At 43.8% G+C, this 25,477-nt stretch overlaps 2 protein-coding genes across 36 annotated transcripts in view; one reads left to right on the forward strand and one right to left on the reverse strand.

The window, feature by feature from the left end:
* LOC129039306 (putative uncharacterized protein ZNRD1-AS1) overlaps nt 1-25,477 on the reverse strand; it is an 86,998-nt gene that overhangs the window by 14,689 nt on the left and 46,832 nt on the right. For 12 of the 35 annotated variants that reach the window (XR_010126641.1, XR_010126629.1, XR_010126642.1 and 9 more), the window contains one exon: nt 21,752-21,846. The exons of 7 other annotated variants lie outside the window; for them this stretch is intronic. Coding sequence is in view for 1 of the 28 variants with exons in the window: in XM_063665964.1 (XP_063522034.1) it covers nt 10,342-10,543 (202 nt within the window). In the remaining 27 variants the exon portion in view is untranslated. Of the gene's footprint in view, nt 1-5,262; nt 5,367-9,075; nt 10,544-21,751; nt 21,847-23,035; nt 23,153-23,535; nt 23,843-25,477 lie in introns of those variants that run through there. 16 more of the 35 variants (XR_010126659.1, XR_010126654.1, XR_010126660.1 and 13 more) reach the window with 8 other exon arrangements.
* Nucleotides 2,886-6,930, forward strand: LOC129039297 (patr class I histocompatibility antigen, A-126 alpha chain-like). The gene is given in 9 exon segments (XM_063665957.1): nt 2,886-3,498; nt 3,501-3,641; nt 3,772-4,041; nt 4,290-4,565; nt 5,163-5,438; nt 5,560-5,676; nt 6,120-6,156; nt 6,299-6,342; nt 6,511-6,930. Coding segments are annotated over 9 exon segments (1,320 nt in total). The 5' UTR covers nt 2,886-3,344; the 3' UTR covers nt 6,516-6,930.

Genomic DNA, 25,477 nt, shown 5'->3' on the forward strand with positions numbered 1-25,477 from the left:
TACAACTTCTAACTAATAGAGTAATGCTGACATAGCAGTTTGTGACTCTGGGTGTAGAACATAAAACTCACTGCGGCTTCCACCTTCTCTCTCTTTGTATCTGGGATCATGAGCTCTGGGGAAAGCCAGCTGCTGTGCCATAAGCAGCCCTGCAGGAAGCTCCATGTGGCTGAGAACTGAGGCCTTCTGGGACCAGACAACAAGGAACTAGGCCTTTTCCAACAGCCATGTGACTCATCCATGTTTCTTGTGAATCCTCAGCCCCAGTGAAGCCCTCAGATGATGCAGGCCTAGACTGACAACTGGACTGCAACCTTGTGAGAGGCCTTGAGCAAGAAGCACTCAGGGAAACCTCTCCTGGATTCCTGATCATTGGAAACTGTGGGAGATGAGGAATATTTGTTGTTTTGAGCTGCTAAGTTTTACATAATTTGTTATGCAATAGTAAATAACTAATACATTTTCACAAGACAGGATGTATTATTACATGTTAATTTGCATTTGCTCTAAATTTATCATCATCATTATTATTATTTTTGAGACAGGGTCTCACTCTGTCACCCAGGCTGGAGTGCAGTGGCATGATCACCATGCACTGCAGTGTCGACCTCCTGGGCTCAAGGGATCCTCTGACCTCAGCCCCCTGAGTAGCTGGGACTATAGTCATGAACCACCATGCCTGGCTAATTTTCTAATTTTTTTGTAGAGATGAGGGTTTCACCATGTTGCCCAGGCTGATATTGAACTTCCGGAGTCAACAAATCTGCCTTTCTCTGCCTTACAGAGTGCTAGGATGGCAGGCGTGAGCCACCACACCTGGCCTAAATTAATTTAAGACATTAAACATGTAACTTAGTTTTAAATCGTAAGGAGAATTTCCATGGCTGAAGAGGATGAATTTTATTACCATTCACAATGATCCCTTTACTTGAACTTCAATTTCCAACTGTGTCCCAATTAAACACAAAAGGAAGATCCAACCCCTGCTAGCTGATTCTATGATGGCCCCAACAACCACCTCCTGGTCATTCACCTTCCCCCAGTGATTCAACCAACTCTAGTGTAGGTGCTGCTGTGAAGAAATTTAGCAGATATAATTAAGGGCCTCAATTAGTTGACTTTAGGCTGGGTTTATCCTGCTTGGACTGTCCTAATCAGGAGAGTCCTTGAAAGGACTGTGTTCTTCCTGATCATAGAGATTCACAGTGTGAGAGGGATTCAGCATCAGGGGTTTCCTCCACTGCAGGCTTTGAAAATGAAGAGGCTGTGTAGGAAAGAATGCCGGTGGGCACCAGGAATTGAGCGCAGCCCTCCCTGTTCTCTACATTGACAGCCAGCAAGGAACAGGGACCTCAGTCTTACAACTGCTAGAAACTGCATTCTGCCACCTCTGTATGAGCCCAAAGGAGGATTCAAAATGAAGACACAGGTTTGGGAAGCCCAGAAAGAGATTCCATCTACATCATGCCCAGATTTCTGACTAAGGTACTATAAACAGATAAATGGGTGTTGTTTGGCCAGGCGAGGTACCGCACACCTGTAATCCTAACATTTGAGGAGCTGGCACAGGAGGATCACTTGCAGCCAGGAGTGTGAGACCAGCCAGGATAATATAGTGAGACACTCATCTCTACAATTTTTTTTTAATTAGCTGGGTGTGGTGGCACTTGTCGGCAGTCCTAGCTACTCTGAAGACTGAGGCAGGAGGATTCCTTGAGCCCAGGAGTTTGAGGCTGCAGCAAGTCATGATCATGTGACCGTACTTCACCCTGGATGACAGTGGGAGACTCTGTCTCTAAAAACAAATAAATGAATACAATAAATGAGTGTTGTTCAAAGCCAATGTTTGTGATAATTTGTTACACAGTCTTATAAAATTTATACACAGGCTCAACACACTCATGGAATTAACTGATGAATTTATATACACACTAGTTACATAAAAAAAGTCTTTCTTAACTTTTTCAGTGTTTTACATTTTATAATTTTCTGTGATGCAATTTAATACACTCATATTTCATTCATTCAGTCAACAAAAATTAATTTAGTCCCTACAATGAACCAGGTATGCCCTCATATGCTCACGTGCCTGACATTCTAGAAGCTTCACAAAACCAAGATGGAGCCACTGGAGTGTTTTAGGTGGAGAAATGACACACTTTGACTTACAGGAGCAGGACCACTGTGGAGAGAACAGTCACATAGCAGGTAATGGGAGAGTGCCAGTGTCACAATTAAGGAGTGACAGTGTGATGGGAACTAAGGGGAGAGGAGGGCCTGAGGGATGAGAGGGACGGAGGGAAGGGCTGGAGAAGCAGTAGGTGAGGAAAAGGGCAGAGGGACAGAATTCCAAAGCAGCAGAACTCTTAGGTTTGAACACATTGTTTTATAGTATTTCAACACGTCCATCTACAGAGCCTCGCAGGGTGTTACTTGCAGTTGGCCTTAATACCTTAAGTGGGTCTGCTTAAAAACTAGTTGTTTTTTTATGTTAATCAGGTTTTAAAAATACTAAGTGTTCCTATAAAATATACACACCACTTAAATATGGATACTTCCTGAAATCAGGCAGTGCATGAGCACTGGTGATGGGCATTGTGACTGCATCAAGCGCTTGCAACTTTGAGGTGAATAAAGTCTGTACTGACTCCTGGTTGCAACACATAGGAACACAGTGGCTACTTTGTATGGAGGAGATGTTCTAGACTCACGCAGAAACTCAGGGCTATGGAATGAAGGTAAATTTAAGGTACCACAAGCGGGAGTCTTGTTTGCGAAAGTGAAACTTAGGAGCTTTGTGAGTCCTGTTGTAATGCTTTTAGACACATTTATATATCAAGGGGCCAAAGTCACATTTTTTACCTATTAGATTCCTGATCATTCAGAGGTTACCAAGATTCTGTTACCCACTGTAGTTAATACACAAAAAGCAAACTGGTCTCTATTCTCTCTCATGCACTCAGGCACAACTGTTCCACATTTAAAGAAAAAGGAAAAAGAAAGAAAAGAAAAAAAGGTCTGTCTCTACACCTCCATTCCCAGGGCGAGCTCCCTCTCTGGCACCAAGCTCCCTGGGGTGAGTTTTCTTGTAGTAGAGTCCAGCGGAACAGGTAAGGAGTGGGGAGGCAGGGAGTCCATTTCAGGGACAGGAATTCCGGGATGAAAAGTGAAGGCAGAGGGACCAGGCCCAAGCCAAGGGTTTCTTCCTGGTTTCTCAGACAGCTCCTGGGCCAAGACTCAGGGAAACATTGAGACAGAGCGCTTGGCACAGGAGGAGCGGGGTCAGGGCGAAGTCCCAGGGCCCCAGGCCTGGCTCTCAGGGTCTCAGGCCCCGAAGGCGGTGTATGGGCTGGGGAGGTGCAGCGTTGGGGATTCCTAATCTCTGCAGAGTTTCTCTTCTCCCTCTCCCAACCTGCGACGGGTCCTTCTTCATGGACACTCACGACGCGGATCCAGTTCTCACTCCCACTGAGAGTCAGGTTTCTAGAGAAGCCAATCAGCGTCGCGCGGCCCCGGTTCTAAAGTCCCCACGCACCCACCGGGACTCGGAGTCTCCCCAGACGCCGAGAATGGGGTCATGGCGCCCCGAACCCTCCTCCTGCTGCTCTCGGGGACCCTGGCCCTGGCCGAGACCTGGGCGGGTGAGTGCGGGGTCAGGAGGGAAACGGCCTCTGCTGGGAGGAGCGAAGGGCCCGCCCGGCGAGAGCTCAGGACCCGGGGAGCCGCGCGGGGAGGAGGGTCGGGCGGGTGTCAGCCTCTCTTCGCCCCCAGGCTCCCACTCCTTGAGGTATTTCAGCACCTCCGTTTCCCAGCCGGGCCGCGGGGAGCCCCGCTTCATCGCCGTGGGCTACGTGGACGACACGCAGTTCGTGCGGTTCGACAGTGACGCCGCGAGTCCGAGGATGAAGACGCGGTCGCGGTGGGTGGAGCAGGAGGGGCCGGAGTATTGGGACCTACAGACACTGGGCGCCAAGGCCCAGGCACAGACTGACCGAGTGAACCTGCGGACCCTGCTCCGCTACTACAACCAGAGCGAGGCGGGTGAGTGACCCCGGCCCGGGGCGCAGATCACTTACTCCCCGCTCCATGCCACACGGACGGCCCTGGTCCCCTGAGTCTCCGCGTCCAAGATCGACCCTGAGGCTGCGGGACCTTCAGAGATCCTCGACCCGGGAGAGCCCCAAGAGCCTTTACCCGGTTTCATCTTCAGTTGAGGCCAAAATCTCTGCAGGTTGCTAGGGGCAGGGCCGGGGCTCGGTGGGCGGGGCTGACCGCGGGAACTGGGCCAGGGTATCACATCCTCCAGGGAATGTTTGGCTGCGACCTGGGGCCCGATGGGCGTCTCCTCCGCGGGTATGAGCAGTATGCCTACGACGGCAAGGATTACATCGCCCTGAACGAGGACCTGCGCTCCTGGACCGCCGCGGACACCGCGGCTCAGATCACCCAGCGCAAGTGGGAGGTGACTAATGTGGCTGAGCAAAGGAGAGCCTACCTGGTGAGCACCTGCGTGGAGTGGCTCTGCAGACACCTGGAGAAAGGGAAAGAGACGCTGCAGCGCGCGGGTACCAGGGGCCATGGGGAGCCTCCTCGATCTCCTGTAGATCTCCCGGGCTGGCCTCGCACAAGGAGGGGAAGAAAATGGGACCACCACCAGAATACCGCCCTCCCTCCTGTCCTGAGGGAGAGGAATCCTCCTGGGTTTCCAGATCCTGTACCAGAGAGTGACTCTGAGGGCCCACCCTGCTCTCTGGGACAATTAAGGGATGAAGTCTCTGAGGGAGTGGAGGGGAAGACAATCCCTGGAATACTATCAGGGGTTCCCTTTGACCCCACAGCAGCCTTGGGCACCAGGACTTTTCCTCTCGGGCTTTGTTCTCTGCCTCATACTCAGTGTGTGTGGGGGTCTGACTCCAGCTCCTCTGAGTCCCTTGGCCTCCACTCAGATCAGGACCAGAAGTCCCTGCTCCCCCGCTCAGAGACTAGAACTTTCCAAGGAATAGGAGATTATCCCAGGTGGCTGTGTCCAGGCTGGTGTCTGGGTTCTGTGCTCCCTTCCCCACCCCAGGTGTCCTGTTCATTCTCAGGATGGTCACATGGGTGCTGATGGGGTGTCCCATGAGAGATGCAAAGTGCCTAGGTTTTCTGACTCTTCCTTTCAGACCCCCCCAAGACACACGTGACCCACCACCCTGTCTCTGAACATGAGGCCACCCTGAGGTGCTGGGCCCTGGGCTTCTACCCTGCGGAGATCACACTGACCTGGCAGCGGGATAGGGAGGACCAGATCCAGGACACGGAGTTCATGGAGACCAGGCCTGCAGGGGATGGAACCTTCCAGAAGTGGGTGGCTATGGTGTTGCCTTCTGGAGAGGAACAGAGATACATGTGCCATGTGCAGCACGAGGGGCTGCCCAAGCCCCTCACCCTGAGATGGGGTAATGAGAGAGATGGGGCGGTCATGTCTCTTAGGGAAAGCAGGAGCCCCTCTGGAGACCTTTAACAGGGTCGGTGGTGGGGCCTGGGGGTCAGAACCTTCACATTCCCCTCCTTTCCCAGAGCCATCTCCCCAGCCCACCATCCCCATTATGGGCATCGTTGCTGGCCTGGTTGTCCTTGGAGCTGTGGTCACTGGAGCTGTGGTCGCTGCTATGATGTGGAGGAAGAAGAGCTCAGGTGGGGAAGGGGTGAGGTGTGGGGTCTGAGTTTTCTTGTCCCACTGGGGGTTTCAAGCCCCAGGTAGAAGTGTGTCCTGCCTGGTTACTGGGAAGCACCATCCACGCTCATGGGCCTACCCAGCCTGGGCCCTGTGTGCCAGCACCTGCTCTTTTGTAAGCACCTGTGACAATGAAGGACAGATTTATCACCTTGATGATTGTAGTGATGGGGACCTGACCCCAGCAGTCACAGGTCAGGGGAAGGTCCCTGCTGAGGACAGACCTTAGGAGGGCAGTTGGTCCAGGACCCACATCTGCTTTCCTTGTTTTTCCTGATGCTGCCCTTGGTCTGCAGTCACACATTTCTGGAAACTTCTCGAGGGTCCAAGACTAGGAGGTTCTTCTAGGACCTCATGGCCCTGCGACCTTTCTGGCCTCTCACAGGATGTTTTCTTCCCACAGATAGAAAAGGAGGGAGCTACTCTCAGGCTGCTAGTAAGTATGAAGGAGGCTGCTCCCTGAGATCCTTGGGATATTGTGGTTGGGAGCCCATGGGGGAGCTCACTCAGCCCACAATTCCTCCTCTAGCCACATCTCCTGTGGGATCTGACCAGGTTCTGTTTTTGTTCTACCCCAGGCAGCCAAAGTGCCCAGGGCTCTGATGTGTCTCTCACGGCTTGTAAAGGTGAGACCCTGAGGAGGCTGATGTGTGTGGGTTGTTGGGGGTAACAGTGGATATAGCTGTGCTATGGGGTTTCTTTGACTTGGATGTATTGAGCACATGATGGGCTGTTTAAGGTGTGACCCCTCACTGTGAGTGATATGAATTTGTTCATGAATATTTTTTCTATAGTGTGAGACAGCTGCCTTGTGTGGGACTGAGAGGCAAGATTTGTTCATGCCTTCCCTTTGTGACTTCAAGAACCCTGACTTCTCTTTCTGCAAAGGCAACTGAATGTGTCTGTGTCCCTATAGGCATCATGTGAGGAGGTGGGGAGACCAGCCCACACCCGTGTCCACCATGACCCTCTTCCCCACGCTGACCTACATTCCTTCCCCAATCACCTTTCCTGTTCCAGAAAAGGGGCTGGGATGTCTCCATCTCTGTCTAAACTTCATGGTGCACTGAGCTGTAACTTCTTACTTCCCTATTAAAATTAGAATCTGAGTATAAATTTACTTTTTTCAAATTATTTCCATGAGAGGTTGATGGATTAATTAAAGGAGAAGATTCCTAAAATTTGAGAGACAAAATAAATGGAAGACATGAGAACCTTCCAGAGTCCACGTGTTTCTTGTGCTGATTTGTTGCAGGGGAGGAGAGTAGATGGGGCTGTGCCCAGTGGGTGCTTAGGCCACCATGCGCTTTATGTGGTCACTGCTCAGCTGCGTCATCTTTGCTGCTCCATTGTCCTTGGCCCTTCAGTAGAACCTTGTCCCACTAGGACCTGTGATCACAGGGACTTGGATGTCACCTAGGGTGGTCCCTACATATAGAAGTCCTTCCGGTATCAAGAGACAAATTTTCAGACCTCTGTATCTCTTGCCCTCCTTCCAGGTCTCTTTCCTGGATTGTATTTTCCATCTTTTTCCCCAACCTTCTTAAAGGAAGCAGATTCTGAAATTTGCAGAGAGGAGGGGTCCCGTAGTTTCTCATCACAGGTAACTTTCTGTTGGAACTCCTCTTCTGCTCTCCTACTCTTCTTCCTGCCTGAGTTGTAATCCCAGTGCTGGCTCCAATCCAAACTCATGCATTTATAAAGCAGAGTCTAATTTAGATTTATATGGGGTTGGAAAATTGGACCCACAAGCCTAGGATTATCTTTCCTGAACAGAAAAATATGGCTGTGTGCTGCAGTGTGCAGGAGGGTTGGTGTGGGAGGAGGTAGGGAGGACACACAAGCAGCCCTGGTGAGAAAAGCACTGGCAGCACTGATGTTGGTGTGAAATGATGTTGTTCTTTAGCTACGTTAATAAAGATATTGCCTTTAGAATACAGAGGTGCTCTACAGTGATCATTCATTCTACTGAGATTTGTTGTCTGCTAGGTATATGACTGTTTTTGCATTTAGAAAACATCATTAAAGTAAAAACAGAAAAATTTCTGGCCTTGTGGTGTATACGTTCTAGATGCAAGCTTGTCCAACCTGCAGCTCTCGGGCTGCATGTGGCCCAGGACAGCTTTGAATGTGAGAAGTTTTTTGCTTATCTGTGGTGGCAAATATCATGAAAATTATGCACGCACATTTTTTTCTTTTTTCTATTCTTTCTGCTCATCAGCTGTCATTAGTGTATTTTTTGTGTGGCTCAAGACAATGCTTATTCTTCCCATGTGGCCCAGGGAAGCCAAAAAATTGGACACCTCTGTAGGCAGATGATAGATATCGTATAAGCAGAGTAGGAACAGAAAATGCTTGAGTTAGAAGGTGGCAGGTGCTGTGTGGCAGGTGATCCAGAGGGTGGGCTGTGGGGACAGGGAGGTGGCTGTTGTGCTGGGTGGTCAGCATGGGCCTTGCTGCAAATGTGACCTTGGAGTAAAGATTTGAGGGATGTGAGGAGTTGTCTACAGGGATGTCTGGGAAAGTTATTTTCAGGCAGAGAACCTTCAGTGCAGACACACTAGGGCAGGAAATTGTCTGTGTTCCTGGAAGGAGGAAGAGGCCAGAAGGGCTGGACACAGAGAAACTGAAGTGAGGTCAAAGGCGTGGCTAGAGCAGGTAGCCCTGGAGGGTGTGGGAAGGGTGTTGACCTTTGCTCTGAATGACATGGGGAGGACAGTTTGGAAAGTGGGACATGGTAGGGCTCATCCTTTGAAAGCTTCTCTCTGGCTGCAGTGCTGAGAACAGAATTGAGAGGTGGGGAACCAGTGATGCAGTGGGGAAAACGGTGGGAAAGGAGTGCAGTATTCCAGGATGGAGACGTTGCTTACCTTGACTAGGGTGTGAGGAGGGGAAATAGTGAGAAGTGAAGGGATTCTGGATGAATTCGAAGATGGACTCACAGCACTTGCTAATGGATTTATCTGTGGTGTGAGAAGAAGAATCAAGGACACTCACAGTATTGGACTGAGTGAGCAGAAGGGTGGAGCTGCTGTCAGTGGAGATGGGGAGACTCTGGCAGGAGCATACAGAGGAGAGGGCATCGCAGGCATTCAATGGAGGAGACATCTATGAGGAATGCAGGTGAGGCACCCAGATGCCTCTGCAGCTACAGATTCATCATCCAATCACTATCCTACTCCCACCACCCCTATGTCTCAGAGCCGGAGCACTGATTCTCCCCTGCGCTGTGTGCACAGGTAGGTGAAAGTCAGGGAAGTTATGGTCTGCTGTTGGTTATAATAAGTCACAGATTATTATGCTTTCTCAGATAATTAAAGAAATAATAAGAGAATGTGTAATTAGGACACTTAGAAGACTACAACAATGCAAAGTTTTTTATTCATATAAAGAAGGTAACATAAGAAAAATAGTTGAGCAAGAAAGAGATAATATTAGAAGGCAGAAAATGACAATGTACAGACTTAAACCCAATGAGGTCAATAATTACATTAAACATAATGGACTCAGACACTCTAATTACAAGACAAATAGTGCAGGGGGGTAAAAATAAATAAGTAAATAAATAATCATAGGCTGTTTATAAAAGCCATAATTTCAGTAGAATGTACAGAAAAGTTGAAAGTAAAAGGATAGAGAAGAAATACCAGACAAACATTCATGAAAAACCACATGGAGATGCCATTTAGAAAAATTACAGGACATGAGTCTCCTGAGACATAGAGTACATGTAGACAGCTCCCAATGTCTTTTCCCCTTTTTTCAGAGACAGGGTCTGTTGTCCAGGCTGAAATGCAATGGTGATATCATACCTTACTGTAACCTCAAACTCCTGGGCTGAAGCAATTCTCCTGCCTCAGCCTTCCGAGTAGCTAGGACAACAAGCCTGTGCCGCCACACCTGGCTATAATGTCTCATTTTCTCACTTGCTGTGGTGTGATCAAGGAAACAATACCATGCCATGTATTTGACTTGCATCAGGTACACAACAAACGTCAGGTGAATGAAGAAATAAAACCACCTAGTAATCCAAGCCATGTCCACATTTACATCTTACAGATGAGGAGCAACATCCCAGACAAGTAAAGTAAAATAAATTGATTTACATCATCCAGAGCAGAATCGAGAACACATTCCCTGTGCTAAAGGAATCAGAGCTCTACTAGGAGTCATAGCAGATATCATGCAAGTTAGACACACTAATTACTAGAACTGGAATTGATACATTTCAAGACATACTAAACAAAGGGTTTGGAAGGATTAACTGAATGCAGAAATAGAGGAAGAAAATGGATTTGTTTAAAAGATGGATAGAATCTTTAAAGAAACAACATTTTTTTGAAGTGGCCTTAAGTGGACCAAAGCAGAGATGAGCTCAAGTGTCAGGTGGGAAAATGCCTAAGTGCAGCTTCCAGACCCAAGGGAGACCTAAAAATCCTGGGACATTTTCGGCTGTCACATGGGGATTGGTGGGAGGGGGTGAGTGGGGTGCTGCTGGCAAACCTCCCACAATGCACAGGACAGACCACTCCACAAGGGATTCTCTGTCCCAAATTGTTAATAGTGCTGCTGTTGAGAAACCCATCCCAGAGGTAAATGCTGTAATGTCCTCACCATTCCACAGATTAAGAAACTGAGGCACCAGGGGGAGAAGTGTCAGTAGGACCTGAGCTGCAGGTTGAATCCAGACCACTTGGCTGCAGGGTCTTGGCTCCCCTGGTTAAGTCAGGGACCCAGGAGTCCACCACCACCAATCCCGGCTGCGCGGCGCCTTCATGGTCTGTGGGCGCCCCCTGGTGTTGACGCTGGGCCTGTGGCCAAATGAGGCTTGAGGGAAAAGCAAAAAACAGGTTTGGGTAGCGGGATCTCCTTCAGGCTCTCCAGATTTCCAGCCATGATTTACGCTCAGAAAAAATAATGTCCACCTTAATTATCTCTCCAACCCTGTTTTTCCCAGTTCCGGCCAGTTCCCTCCCTCAACTCCATCAACATCAGTACCTGCCAGATGCCCAGCACCCACCATGTGAGGAATGAAAAGGCCCCAGGACTAAAGGACAAGATGACATTCCACCCCAGCCATCCCTCCCCTCCTAGAGCTCTAGCTCTGTGCCTTTAGTGTTTAGGCTCTTAACCTGGGATCCGCGAACCCACTTTCCTATGACACTGCATGCAGAAGTGATGTTACATGCACACATGACTTCATTACAGGACATTGGATATTAATATTCATCAGATCAACTGGAGGCCCAAGATACCACTTTTCCCCCAACAGCTTGTGATCCTCTGAATTAAAGAAAGGGTACAGATTGAGGGAGGCCCTAACTCCAAATCTTCTACCACTTCTAGTAAAGTGCTGAGAAGAAGTGCAAGGTACTCAACCCACTCTGGGGATACAGGAGGAAAGCAGAGTGTTTGCGGATTTCACATTCCATCAAAGAAATACCATTTTGACAAAATATCCAAGTCACTTTTCTAAGCCCCAGGCAGCAGTTCAAACAAACAACATCAAAAAAAAACCAAAATCTTGGCCCAGGTGAAATCATTGAAGCTATAAAACTTTGTGAGACCTGTAGTTAGAGAGAAGGACAATTCAATTTAGGGCTGCAGCAGAAAACCCCTACATCATATTGTGTTCTTCTTCATCATGAAGGTCCCCTGAAGGGTCCTTCTCCCTTCAGCAGTGCACAGTGAGGCCATTTCTGTGTAAAAAGATAGAATCTCCTTGGATTCCTGATGTTTACATTTACTACTCACTCCTTCACTTTGTAGATGCCAACTTCACATTAGACATCTTTCAGTTAATTTCCTTACTCCAAGCAGAAAATTTAAACTTCTTTCTGAAGCAGAAAACCAGGGACTGGTTATGTGAGCTATCACCCCACTCTGTAGCTCTCTTAAGCAATAAGCATAAGAGATTGTGGGCCAACAAAATTTGTAGCAAGGTAAACATAAATCATTCATTTCAGCCTATGTTTCACCTTGTCTAGTGATGTTCCAGTCTTGCTCTAGTCTTAACATTTTAAAATTTATAATTTTACTTGAATATGATTTTATAAGAAGTCATATATATTCATTTCTGTTGAGTTTGTCAGTGAAAGCCTTCTCAAAACAACTGTGGAGGAAAGACAGGTAAATAAATGCATGGTGTTCCCATGTATTAGTGCTCACTGCATCTTACAAATGTGTCAGCCCCACTGCAACACATGGCGCATCAACAAATGGTGCTGGAAACCTGGATATCCACATGCAAAAGAATGACGCTGGACAAAATTCATGCCCTTCCATTGCACCCTTTTCAAAAATTAAGTCAGAATGACTCAAATAACTAACCTTAAGAATTGAACCTGTAAAACCCTCAAGAAAATACTGAGGAAAATCTTATGGACATTAGAATTGGTAGTGGTTTCTTGGCTGGTGACCAATAGTACAAGTAATATAAGAAAAATGACAAATAAGACTGCATCAAAATTTAAAAACTTTTTTGCATCAAAGGACACTATTAAGAGAGTTAAAAGAAAATGCACAGACTAGTAGGAAATATTTGCCAATCACATATCTGATAAAGAATTAATATCCAGAGTATGTAAAGAACTACAATTTAACAATAGCAAAACAATCTCATTCAAAAATGGGTAAAAGACATGAATAGACAATTCTCCAAAGAAGATATACAATAAGGACATAAAAATAAGGAATGATGGTCAGGCATGGTGGCTCATGCCTGTAATTCCAGTACTTTGGGAGGCCGAGGCGGGTGGATCACAAGGTCAAGAGATCAAGACTATCCTGGCCAACATGGTGAAACCCCATCTCTACTGAAAAAATACAAATATTAGTTGGGCATGGTGGCATGTACCTGTAGTCCCAGCTACTTGGGAGGCTGAGGTAGGAGAATCACTTGAACCTGGGAGGCGGAGGTTGCAGCAAGCCGAGATTGTGCCACTGCACTCCAGCCTGGCAACAGAGCAAGACTCCGTCTCAAAAAAAAAAAAAAGGAATGCCAATAAGGATATAAAACTATGGTAAACTTCACTAGGCCAAGTGTTGGTGAAGATATGGAGAAATTGGAACACTTGTGCACTGCTGGTGAGAGTGTACAGTAGTGCAGCCACCATAGAAAACAGTATAGTGGTTCATCAAGAAAGTAAAAATAGAATTACTATATGAGCCAACAATTCCACTTTTGGGCACACCCAAAAGAATTGAAAGCAGGAACTCACACAGATATTTGTACACTCAGGCCCATAGCAGCACTGTTCCCAATACCCAAAAGGTGGAAGCAACTGAGTGTCCATCAGCAGATGATTGGATAAACAACCCACAGTGCACATACGCATGGAATATTATTCAGCCTTAAAAATGAATAAAATTCTGATTGGATGAGCTTGAAAACTCTTTAAGTGAAATAAACCAGAAATAAAAAACAAATATAACATTTTACTTATATGAGGTAGCTAGATAAGCTAATTCATAGAAACAGAAAGTAGAATAGAGGTTACCAGGGGCTGGGGGGTAGGGAGAATGGGCAGTTATGGTTTAATGGGTTTATGTTTTATGTTTTTATGGTTTTATGGTTTATGTTTGGGATGATAAAAATGTTCTGGAAATGGATATTGGTGGTGGTTACACAACACTGTAAATATGCTTAATGCCACCAAATTGTACACTGGAAAAATGTTTAGAAGGCAAATTATACAGTATGTATGTTTTACCACAATTTAAAAAGATATGTCAACGCTAAATCCAATCACAGCTCTCATTGAGATTTTTTAATACTGGTTTCAACAAGCACATTGCCGCTGTGGAGGGGAGGTCCTTCGAGTTCTTATGCCACTATGATCTTTGGTGTCACTTCCCAGCCACTTTTGAATTGTGCTTATGCATCCCAACTCCTGATCTGCTAAGTATTTTCAGGAAAGTTATTCTTATGGCAAAAATTCATAAGCACCTAACTTATTCTTGGTGCTGTACTCCATGGAGCTGATCTCAGAAAAAAGAATCAAACTTCGTTGGACCTCATAGATGGCACAGGTTGGGGGTTGGAAGATGGGTAAGGTAATTATAGCACAACATGTTAAAGTAATTATATTACTGTTTTCCTTTGAATACTACATTATTAATATTTTATAATGACTACTGACTTACATGTACCAATGATTACAAATTAAAATTACTGCTTTCTCTGTTTCTTATATATTTTTCTGTCTTTGTAAATATTTTTAGAGTGGGCATTTTGGAAATGGTCCAACAATTTCATTTATATGATAATGTTTTGTTTACTCTTATTCTTGAAAGATGGATTTGCCAGCCACAAATTTCTAGTTTGACATTGGATTTCTCTCAGCTCTTTGTTGATTATGCCTCTGCTGGTGCAGTGGCTGACAGGGAAAAATCAGTTACATCTTAACCCAATTGCTTCTTAGATGATCTGGGTTTCTTCTGTGGCTACTTTTAAGATGACCGTTTCCCTTTAACATCTGAAGTTCCAGTGCAGTGTGAGTAAATGTGGATCTCTTCATTCACAGTGCTGTGTATACATTTGCTTCATCTTTACCCATAACCTATTTATGGAATGCCTCATGCATTTACTCACTTTTTGATGTGTAGGAATTTAACTAGACTAATGTTAAATCTCATTTGGCCACCATATACATTGTGAAATCCAAAATAATGGCCCCACAAATATGTCCAAGCCCTAAGCCTCATCACCTTTAGATATGTTACCTTACACAACAAAAGAGATTTTGCTGACATGATTAAGAGCATGGACCTTTATATGGGGAGATTATCTTGGATTTTCTGGGTGAGCCCAATCTGATCACATGAATTCTTAAAAGTAGAGATGACTGAAGAAATGTGGGTCAGATGGAGTGTTGAATTTCTTTTGTAGTAATTTCTTCATCTACTAAAATATGATCATCTCTGTTTTTTAATTCTTTAAGTGGTAAAATGGATTAAAAGATTTAAAGTTTATATATTATTGCATTCTTGGGATACATAACTTGGTCAACATAGTCTATCACTGCACACAGGTAGATATAGTCTACTAATATTTTTCTCAGGATTTTCACACATAATAACATAAAAGTGATTTTCCTATAATAATCTTTCTTTATTGATTTCCTAACTGGTTCTAGAATCAATGTTATTCGTGCCTAAAAATTTGAGTTGTTTGGATTTTCCTATGATTCCCTATATATCTTGAATATTTTGTGTAAGTCCAGTATATATTTGATATACAAGCATACTTATAAAACTGGATATGTTTAAAGGGAAATAGAATATTTACAATTGATTTAACTTCTTTACTTGTAATAAGTCTTTCTGTTGACATAATTTTTTTCAATTTCAAGACTGTTTAAATCTCTCCTATATCTGCAGTGGTATATTTGTCTGTTATGACACTGTCTTGTTCTTAATTAACATTACCTGTTTTATTTCTCTGTTCAATGAACAGCTGCTTTTAGCAGGCTGGGTTCTCAGCAGTGGCAGCTGCCAGGTCAGCCTCGGTGAGTGGCGAGTCAATTGCTGTGCCCATGCAGTGTCCATCCCAGCCACCATGGCCACTTTGTGCAGGGACTCCATGAGCAAGCCCTGTGTGGCTGAGTGGCATCGTCCGTCAAGCCATCTTGCCCACCTGATTACAGGGAGCCCCAGCCCCTTGGAGTCCCTCTGTTGGGCATCCACATGCAACCACTATCATCACATGTTCTGCCCATAGCAAGAGGCCTATGCAAACCTCTCTACCCCTCTAATTTTTCATCTTTATTTTTCCCAAGTTCCTGACTGGCAAGCAAACCCATGAGCCACTGCCCATGATTCATTCACTCATGCACTATTGGGGCATCATTTCACATCCTCCACCTTCCGTGGGCCTGTTTGGGTTTTGATTCCTAATAGCTGCCTCAACAGCCATTACCAAAGCTGCTCTGGTGTCAGCTCCCAAGCCTACTGCTCTTGTTGTAGGTTCTCCTCTTTATATCTGAGTCACAGGCATTTATTTTAAATAATTGCACTGATTTGTTCAATGCAGCATTTCTAAGGACTTCCAGTAAGACAGATTCTATATTAGCTTAGACAGAATTGTTTCAAAACATCAGAAATGTATACTGGAATGAAGGACAACATGTATGGAGAGAGGTGGACAAACCATGAGTGGACCATGGATATTCACAAAATGAACCGTTGAGTAAACAACACTCACATCAAGGTACAGCATTTCCAGCCTCCAGGAAACACCCTTAGGTTCTACTTGATCATAAATCACCCTCCCTGATGCTAGAGTGCCACTTTCTTCATTTCTAACACCATAGATGAGATCTGTCAGTTCTGAATACATTCACCCTCATGTCCCATGTCTTGCTGTGTGTGATCACAGCCTATTCACTCCCAAGGCTGTCAGTGCTCCATTTTACAAATAGCTCACTCTTCTGTCCCTCCTCTGTTGATAAACGTGTGTGTTATATCTAGATTTTACAAATCGTGCGGCTATAAATAATATTTTCACATATTTTGGGACACAAATGCATGCATTTCTATTGCTATATAACCAAGAGTGCAATTGCTGGGTCATAGGTGAGTGGATGCTTGGTTTAGTCTCTCAAAACACAGGTGTCTATGGAATAGACAAATAATAGATGGGGATAAATCTCTTATTCTAGAAATTATTCAGCTAATACATGAAAAGAAATGAAAGACTGAGACTATAATCCTTTTGCAATCCACAATGAACTAACAGATTTCACCATTGAACAGCAATGGCAATTAACATCACAAGAAAATAATTAACCAGTATTACATTATTCTTCTTGATGAAAAACACGATGTTGTACTGTGAATCCTGAAAATCTGAGACAGATCTCAGTTAATTTAGAAAGTTTATTTTGCCAGCATTAAGGATACATGCCCATGACACAGCCTCAGGAGGTCCTGATGACATGTGCCCTAGGCGGTCAGAGCACAACTTGGCTTTATACATTTTAAGGGGATATGAGACAGTGATCAACATATGTAAGATGAACATTGATTCAGTCTGGAAAGGTGGGGCAACTCGAAGCAAGGACGGGTTTCCAGGTCACAGGTAGATGAGAGACAAATGGTTGCATTCTTTTGAGTTTCTGATTAGCCTTTCCAAATGAGGCAATCAGACATGCGTTTATCTCAGTGAGCAGAGGGGTGACTTTGAATAGATGGGAGGCAGGTTTGCCCTAAGCAGTTCCCAGCTTGAATTTTCCCTTTAGCTTAGTAATTTTGGGGCCCCAAGATTTTATTTTCCTTTTACAGAACCATCAATACTTACAGAAAAAAAAAAAACCCTGAATATACACAAAACTCTATACCAAACTACCAATTTATAGAAAATACAGGTAATAGAAATACATTAAATCACACCTTGGCGTGCAATCCACAAAATGCAAACAATAGGAAACCTTACCATACAATATAAATTTCAGGGAGAAACCTATGGAACAAATGAGAACAAAAAACATATTTTTAAAGGTAAAACTAAACTATAATTTTGGATGATGAAAATATGAAGTCCAGCATAGGGAAGCAGTTCCTTTAGGATTTTAGTCACAATTATGGAAGGGTACTGAAACCTGTTATTTCCCAATTGAACAACAGGTCCTGGGGATATGGAAGGTCTTGCCACAAGTTGAATCCGTAACTGCTGCTTTCCTGGTACCAGGGAGAACAGGTCTCCTATCAAGGACTGGGTAGGAGTGTTTGCCAGGCCTGTATCAGCTATTGCCCAAGTCTCCACTTTACAAAAGTGCCATGCATACAGGCAACAACATAGTGACTTTTCCATGTGTCTCTCAAGAGATGAACTGCATGCTATCTTAGGGCCAGTACATTATGAGTCCAGTGCTGCCCCTATTGTGGAGCCCCCACAGGAGATGTCTCCAATGGTACATGAAGGCATGGCCCTCATTCCTGATAATGCTTGGTACTTAGATGCATCGAGCCAAGGTAACCCTGTGTATGGACAGTAGTAGCTGCACAACCACAGACAGACAGTATCTGGTTTGAGATGGGAATGCAACAGAGCAGTCAATGGACAGAACTCCAAGCTGCATGGTTGGTTTGTACCCATGAGCCACCGCCTATAGTTCTCTGTACAGACAGTCTGGCAGTACTTAAGGGTCTTACAATTTGGCTTGCCCAAAGGGCCCAAGATGATTGGTATATAATTTAAAAATCCTTATGGGGAGCTGGTATGTGGAAAGACATTTGGAAAAGTCTACAGGAACCCACTGTGGACCTAATTGCTTCAGCACACTGGTCAGATTCACCTCCCAGAAACATGGAGGCAGACATCCTAGCAAAAAATAGAATACTGAGCTAGTTGATTAGGCACATATCACAGTGGGGATTTCAGTGCATGAATGGGCTGCCAAATAGCAAAGGGAGCAGGATTGGCTGCCTGCTATGCAGATTTAGTGGTGCTGGTAGCAAACTGCTTAATTTGTTCCCGTCTGTACCTCTGCCACATCCCACATACACCTGGATATATACATAAGACAGCTGCCCCTGTGACAGACTAGCAGATAGACTACATCAGACCCCTGCCAGTAATCTTGAGACAAAAGTATGCACTAACATGTGTATACATTGCCACGGGATTGTTGCAAGCCTTCCCTTGTAAGAGCAAACCAAACAGCCACCATCAGGGGCTTGGAGCAACTCAGTGTCATGTATGGATACTCTCCACACACTGATAGCAACCGAGGCATGCATTTCACCAGACATGGTGTCCAAGACTGGATGCATGAAAAGGACATAGATTGGATATTTCACTTACTGTATACTCCCCCAAGCAACAGGGTTGATTGAAAGGAAAAGTGGTATTTTGAAGGCACAGTTTTGAGCACTCTCAAAATCCAATATCTTTCATAGTTAGACAAAGGTTTTGCCTCAAGCCATTAGAAACCTTAATTTGGTTGAGACAAATATGGTGCTGGCACCACTCCAATGACTCAGGACCACCATAGAGACGGGTCCGTTAACCATTGTAGTAAAGAAAGCCCAACCAGATGCATCTCTGACCTGAGCAGATAAAAGGTCAATGGCAAAGCTTATTTAGGACTCCCCAAGATCTTGAGCCAGGGAGGAGACACTTGAATGGGGGTTGGACTAGCAACTTCCCCTATGTTGGATAGAGCATTTCTTTCCAGACAGCAAGGAATTCCCTACCAACTAAAGCGGTCTCCATCAATCCTGTTGAAGTCTGGACCAAAACACTCCACATACCAATAAACTGGAACACAGCCACTTTTAAGAAGCACCCTGGCTGGCCATTTGACATGGTCCTTTGCTGCCCCTGTAACCTTACAGGTAATATCAGCACCTTTGCCCCTCAGGCAACATGTTTGGTACGTACTCCCAGCCCACAATCCTATGTCCTAACCAACAGAGATGGAGCTACCAGTCATTCTGTTTAATGGGGAAGAACTGCCCCACCAAATACCTACTAAACATTTTTAATTCCACCCATAGTCTTCTGTTCCTATTGCTGTTCTGCTCTATACCTCTTGGTTTGGTTCCTGAATAAATGTGGTAAAGGGCATTTTTAATTCTGTGTCTTACACCTGGCATACATATCGTCGCCTGTTGTTCGTATTGTTGCTGTGGCCCCTGCTTAACAGGTAGAAAACAAATTGATAAAATGTGTCACTCACACCATCAAAATGTCACCCACAGCCTCCTCCGAAGACTCAGGGACCACGGGGGAAATGTGAATCCATGAGACTGTAAGAGCTGGATTAGAGGGCTGGGACGTAGAGAGAAAAGTAACTCCCTCTTGGATGCTAATTCTCTATGCTGACTTCTGATTAGCCCGAGTCCCAGGACTGACTCCTGATTCCTACTTTATTTACCATCCCTATTGTAAGAACATGTCAACCTTGATGTTATACAAATTCTAGGCTATGACACATTAGCATTCTTGCCTGTTCTGGACAGTAGTAGCCTTTGTCTTGCACAGAGCATGTATACTCTTTCCCTGTGGTATATAAGCCCTGGGTGTGGGGGTAATAAGTGCAGAAACCTACCTGTCTTGCTGCCATCCAAGACCACGCTTCTGTCTGTAAGTTCCCCAATAAAACACCCTTTACCGACAAACTAGATTTGTCTGTCTTGTTCCTTGGTTTATTGGCTCCTTTGGCATTTGGGGGGCACTTTGCATAGATGGCCCTTTCATGGAACAGAGTCTGTGTGGGGCTGGGAGCCCAAGTCAGCACTTGCAGTCAGAGCCTAGAATATTTGCTGAGGAGACAGAGCTAGATCTGTTAGCAGAGACAGACCTGTTGGCAGAGTGGATAGCTGGGCCAGCAGGTCTGAAGTGACGCTATGGAAGAGCAGGCCAGTAACAGCTGAAGAGCTAGCTTCAGAAACTCCCACTTCTAACAGGGTCACTTCCTCTAAGAGGGACTACTGTTGTATCATAGTACACAGCCGTCTCTGCCTGGCTGTCCTAGTAAATATGCAGCATTTGGGGGCATCCACACTACTGGAACAGTAGCCATGAGAAGAGTCCATTGTGCCAGCTTAATTGCACCCAACTGTACAATGAGAACATGGGGATCAGTGTGTTCTGCTACTTTTCTGCTTAGCATTCCTGATATACCTGCTTTACATAGGCACCATGTGGCACCGTGGTGTGTGCCTGCGCCGCTTTGAATCACATTTGGGTATCTATTGGAAGGCTTCTTCGGGACTGTTGTGACACCAACTACACTATGGACTGATCCCTGTCAGAAGGTAACAAAGGGGCAAGGGACAGCATTTCCAGCCTAAGCCCTGGAATGTGTGCAGCATCAAACTGTTTTGCATTTGTGAGCAGGAACACAACTGCTGGACAACAGATATTCCATCAGCTAACAGAAATTTTGACTGGCTTTAAAGAAAATGGGCTTCCCTTGGTCTTGGGAACACAAGACTCAGCAGTATAGAAACAGAAATGGTTGCAAGTGGAGGAAGCACTTTTACTGGAGTCAGGAAAGCATGATTAACACAAAATCTTCAGCTTTTTCTCCCTTCTCTCTCCTGAGCTCTCTGCACCTCTGCTCTAGCAGTGATGGCAGCAGTGTGGAGAACACAGCCTCAGGGAACAACCAAGGTCCAGGATCACTTGCAAAGGTTATGAGAAACTATGACTTCCTTTAGGAAAAAAAAAAATGGGAAATGAGAGTGCCCAAGGTCTTAGGAGAGGGCTGGTGCAGGCCTGGGGTGTAGTAAATTCTTTAGCTTGTCTAGATTCACCATGCCAAGTGGGGAGGTTGCTTGGGTCAGAATATATTAAAGGACAGCATCTCCACCCTCCCCTAGAGGTCTCAGAATGTCCACTGACTGTGACTTTAGTGGTCCTTGAACAGAAATTTGGTAACATGAAGAGTAGCAGATGCTGGCATCGTAAGATTACAAATGTGTATCAGAAAAATTATTTTGTGGGTAACAGAAAATACAACTTATAAAGAAACAAGTTAATACCATGAGACTGCATTAGCCAAACTCAGAATGTGGATCATTCTACAGGACATGTAACCTGGCTTTTTTAGGGAAACAGAAGCATAGGAGAGCCAGGGTGACACCATTTTAAAGTCAACTCCATCTTTCAACTAGCAAGGCATATTCCTTGCCAGTCACAACCCATGGTCATAAGAGGTTTACAGCTGAACAAACAATTTAATAATGCCTGCAAGAACAAATGCCTATGACAGACAACAGAATGTCCACATGTGCTGACATCACATTATAATATATGCTTTTAAGATTATTATAGTCATGCTTTGATATACTAACTAAAATGCCAAGGATAACTTTCTTTAAATCAACAAAGTACTAAATTTTGTCATGCTGTCAGAGCACCCACATATAGACATTTAACTTAGCTTTTATGTAGATTAAACACCTATATTAGAAGAGTTTACAACAAAGATGGTGCATTCTTCCTTTTGTTTTCTGAGGACACCTACTCTGTATCTGAGGAACTTTCAATAAACTATCTCCTTCTCACTGCACTCTGTGACTCACCTTCAATTCCTTCCTGTGCAAGATCCAAGAATACTCTTTTGAGGTCAGGATCAGGACCTGTTTTTCTGGTAACAGTTTCTCCAACAAATCAAAGGCTTGGGAAAAAAAAATAGGTAGGGTGGGTGGTATGTTATAGAAGAACAGAAAATAAAGAGACATAAGCAATTGCAATGTGTGGACCTTCTCTAGATTCTGTTTCAGACAGACCAATTGAAAAGGACAAGAGAGAGATTTGAATATGCATTGAGTATTTAGCAAAATTAGAGAACTGTTGTTAATATTGTTGATGTGAGAATAGCATGGCTTTATGGTTTTTAAAAACCCTATTCTGTGAAAGATACATGCTGAACTATTTAACTGTGAAATTGTATGTAAAGGATTTGCTTTTACAATCCTCCAGAGATGAGTTTATAATGATATAAATGATGTGATAAATAAATCAATGGAGAGGAGGCAAAATCTCCCCTGCAGAAGAACTCCAGATAAGGTAGGTAGATACTTTGTCCTTAAAGGAACAGCATTAACTCCCTCTTCTGGAAGTGTGAATTATTGATATGATGTAATGAAAATGGTACTTCACTTGTGGCTTTCCTCCCCCAAATCCATACCCCTATCTTATTATGAAAAAACAAACAAACAAACAAACAAACACCAAATTCCAATAGATGAACATTCTATAAAATACCTAATTAGTATTCCTCAATAATGTCTCGGTCATCAAAAACAAGGAAAATCTGAGGAATTGTCACTGCCAAGAGGAGCCTAAGGAGGTGTGACAACTCCATGTAACAGGGTATCTTGAATGGGACCTTGGAGTAGAAAAATATTGTTAGGTAAAACCCAAGGACACCTGAGTAATGTATGGCTTTTGGTTACAAATAATGCATCAATATTGGTTCAATAATTGTAAGAAATGAACCATACTAATGTTAGATGTTAATAACAGGAGAAACAACTTCTCAATTTTCCTGTAGTTAAAACTGTTCTAGAACTGAAGTCTATTTTTTAAAATTCTCCTGGAAAAAAGTGGAAACATATGAAACATGATGGACAAATGTTAATAATTACTGAATGTGATGATGGATAATGAGAATTCATTACATAATTCTGTTTTTGTGTATTTGAAGTTTTGTATAATGGAAAGTTTGAGGCTGGGCACAGTGGCTCAAACCTATAATCCAAGCACTTTGGGAGGCCAAGAGTTCAAGACCAGCCTGGGCAATGTAGTGAGACCCTGTCTCTACCAAAAAACAGAAAAATTAGCCAGGTGTAGTGGGTTCATACCTGTAGTCCTAGCTACTCAGGAGGCTGAGGTGAGAGGATCACTTGAGCCCAGGAGGCCAAGGCTGCAGTGAGCCATGATCATGTCATTGTACTCCAGTCTAGGTAACACAGCGAAACCTTGTCTCAAAAAAAAAAAAAAAAAAGTTTGAACAAGAAATAAAGAAATATGGAGATAAGGATAAGAAGAAGCTATTTAAAGCATTAGACTAGTTGCTTCCTTTTAAAATTATGGTTTAAAAATATAAAATAAAATGTACCATTTTGCCATTTTTAAGTGTACAGTTCTATGACATTAAGTATATTCATGCTGTGTAACCATCACCACCCTCCATCTCCAGAACTTTTTCATCTTCCCAAAATAAATGCTACGTCTATTAAGCAACATCTCCTCATTCTCTCCTCCTCCCAGCCCCTGGTAACCTCCATTCTACATTCTATCTATGAATCTTACTAAACTAGGTGAATCATATAAGTGGATTCATACAATATTTTTCCTTTTTGGTCTGATTTATTTAATCTAGCTTCATGTCTTCAAGGTTCATACATATTATAGGAAAATAATTTCCTTCCTTCTTCTGAAAAATACTCCAGTGTATGGATCTACCACATTTTGTTCATCCACCGATGGATGTATACTCTGTTGCTTCTACCTTTTGGCAGTTGTGAATAATGTTGTTATAAACATGATGTACAAGTATCTGCTTGGTCTCTGCTTTGACTTCTTTTGGGTCTGTACCCAGAAGAGGAATTGCTGGATCATATGTCAATTCTATGTTTAACCTTTTGAAGAATAAAAAGTGGCCGCTTCTACAAAACAGAAATTTTCAGATTAGGAGACGTGGGCCACGGAAAAAATCCTGTCTCTGAAAACTTAAGAGTTTTCACTATAAGCTTTGTAGAACCATTTTTAAATAATATATGATAAAAATGAAGTAAAGCATACAATAAAACTCATTTTGTACTAGGTACTGGAGATACATGGAGGGAGCCCTCCATCCTCTGGGGGAAGAAGCTGGTGATACAACAGTGTGATCACAGATGCAACACAGAGAAGACTCCAGGGGCAAGCACAGAAAATAGCCATCGAGGGAGATGCTTTGCACGCCATGCACAAGTGCCCTACAGGAGGTGACGTGGGAGTGAAGGAGGAAAATATGACATTCTGAGTTGAAGAATTGGAAGATTAAACTTGGAATGATGTCAGCACTGAGATTCTGGGATCATATTGTACAATTGGCCCCATCTCAGCACTAACACTGTGAAATCTTACCTTTCTTATGTCTTCAAATTGTGGCCCTATATTTAGCTTCTATATCTTTCTTTGACTGAATCTCAATACTAAAATTGGTCCTGATTCCAGGGGAGGTGTTTCTCTGACTCCTATCTTTTGAATCTCATAGCCTGGCGTTTTCTCTTCATCTTGAAGACCATATTCAGGAGGGACCCGAGGAACTCTGTATCTCAGCATGTGAGGCTTCAGGCCAAGGGGTGCTAATTTGATTCTGAAAGATCTTGTCTGCCTCCAGCGCCATAAAGTCCTGATGAAATGTCCAGCATCTTTGTAGAAATTCAAGTGTCTCCATATAGGATTATATGTCTTGGAGATTATGTATAAGTAAAGCTTTACAGATAGGTGTGTCTCAGTGATGCTGTGCAGAGTAACCTGTGGCCAAAGTCAGTTCAGAAAATGCTTTTCACTGTTTATTTCTCAAAAATATAAGTCTTAAAATTTGGAAATTGATGGGAAAATATTACATAATTGAAGGGATAAATACAAGTATGCCAATCAGCCAAAAACACTGCATATGTTTAATGCAGATTTAAGTTTTCCCTCAAAAACTGTTAATAAATTACTAGTACAGCTTACAAATGATGAAAAGAGCTGGGATGTTTAAAAAAACTTTCCAAGTGTCAGGTCCTGGTACTTTATGTTTATTCTACCTCCTAATCCCTATAATAGGTCAAAGCTCATTTTATGTCTTCAAGGTTCAGATGTAACACTGGGAATTAGAAAGGTTAATATAAGTGACATGTCCAAGGCTACACTTCTAGTAATTATAGTTCACTGATGGAGAAAACATTAAAATCTGTTGGGCCTTCACTTAAAAACAAATAATATTTGTGTTATAGAAGCAAGACCTTTTTAGTCTCAAGTTAATAATTTTAAAGAAAAGATTCAACATGTAAATTTATCTGGAAAGGCCAGGGGTGAGGCTGGCTAGAGTCATGATTAGATTCAGAGACTCACATTTGTCATCAGATCTCTGTACTTCTAAAGAAGATAGCCAATACCAGCTTATCAGCTCCAACTCCTCTCATATTTTCCTACCTTAACAGCTTCAGCAGAAAAATAGACATCTTTCTCACAATGTTCATAAATAAAGAAACAGAGAAGATAACCTTTGGACCAATACCTATTGTTACGTAGATGTGGTACAGTGT

The sequence above is a fragment of the Pongo pygmaeus genome, chromosome 5 (genome assembly GCF_028885625.2).
Source record: "Pongo pygmaeus isolate AG05252 chromosome 5, NHGRI_mPonPyg2-v2.0_pri, whole genome shotgun sequence".
Taxonomy (NCBI): Eukaryota; Metazoa; Chordata; class Mammalia; order Primates; family Hominidae; genus Pongo; species Pongo pygmaeus.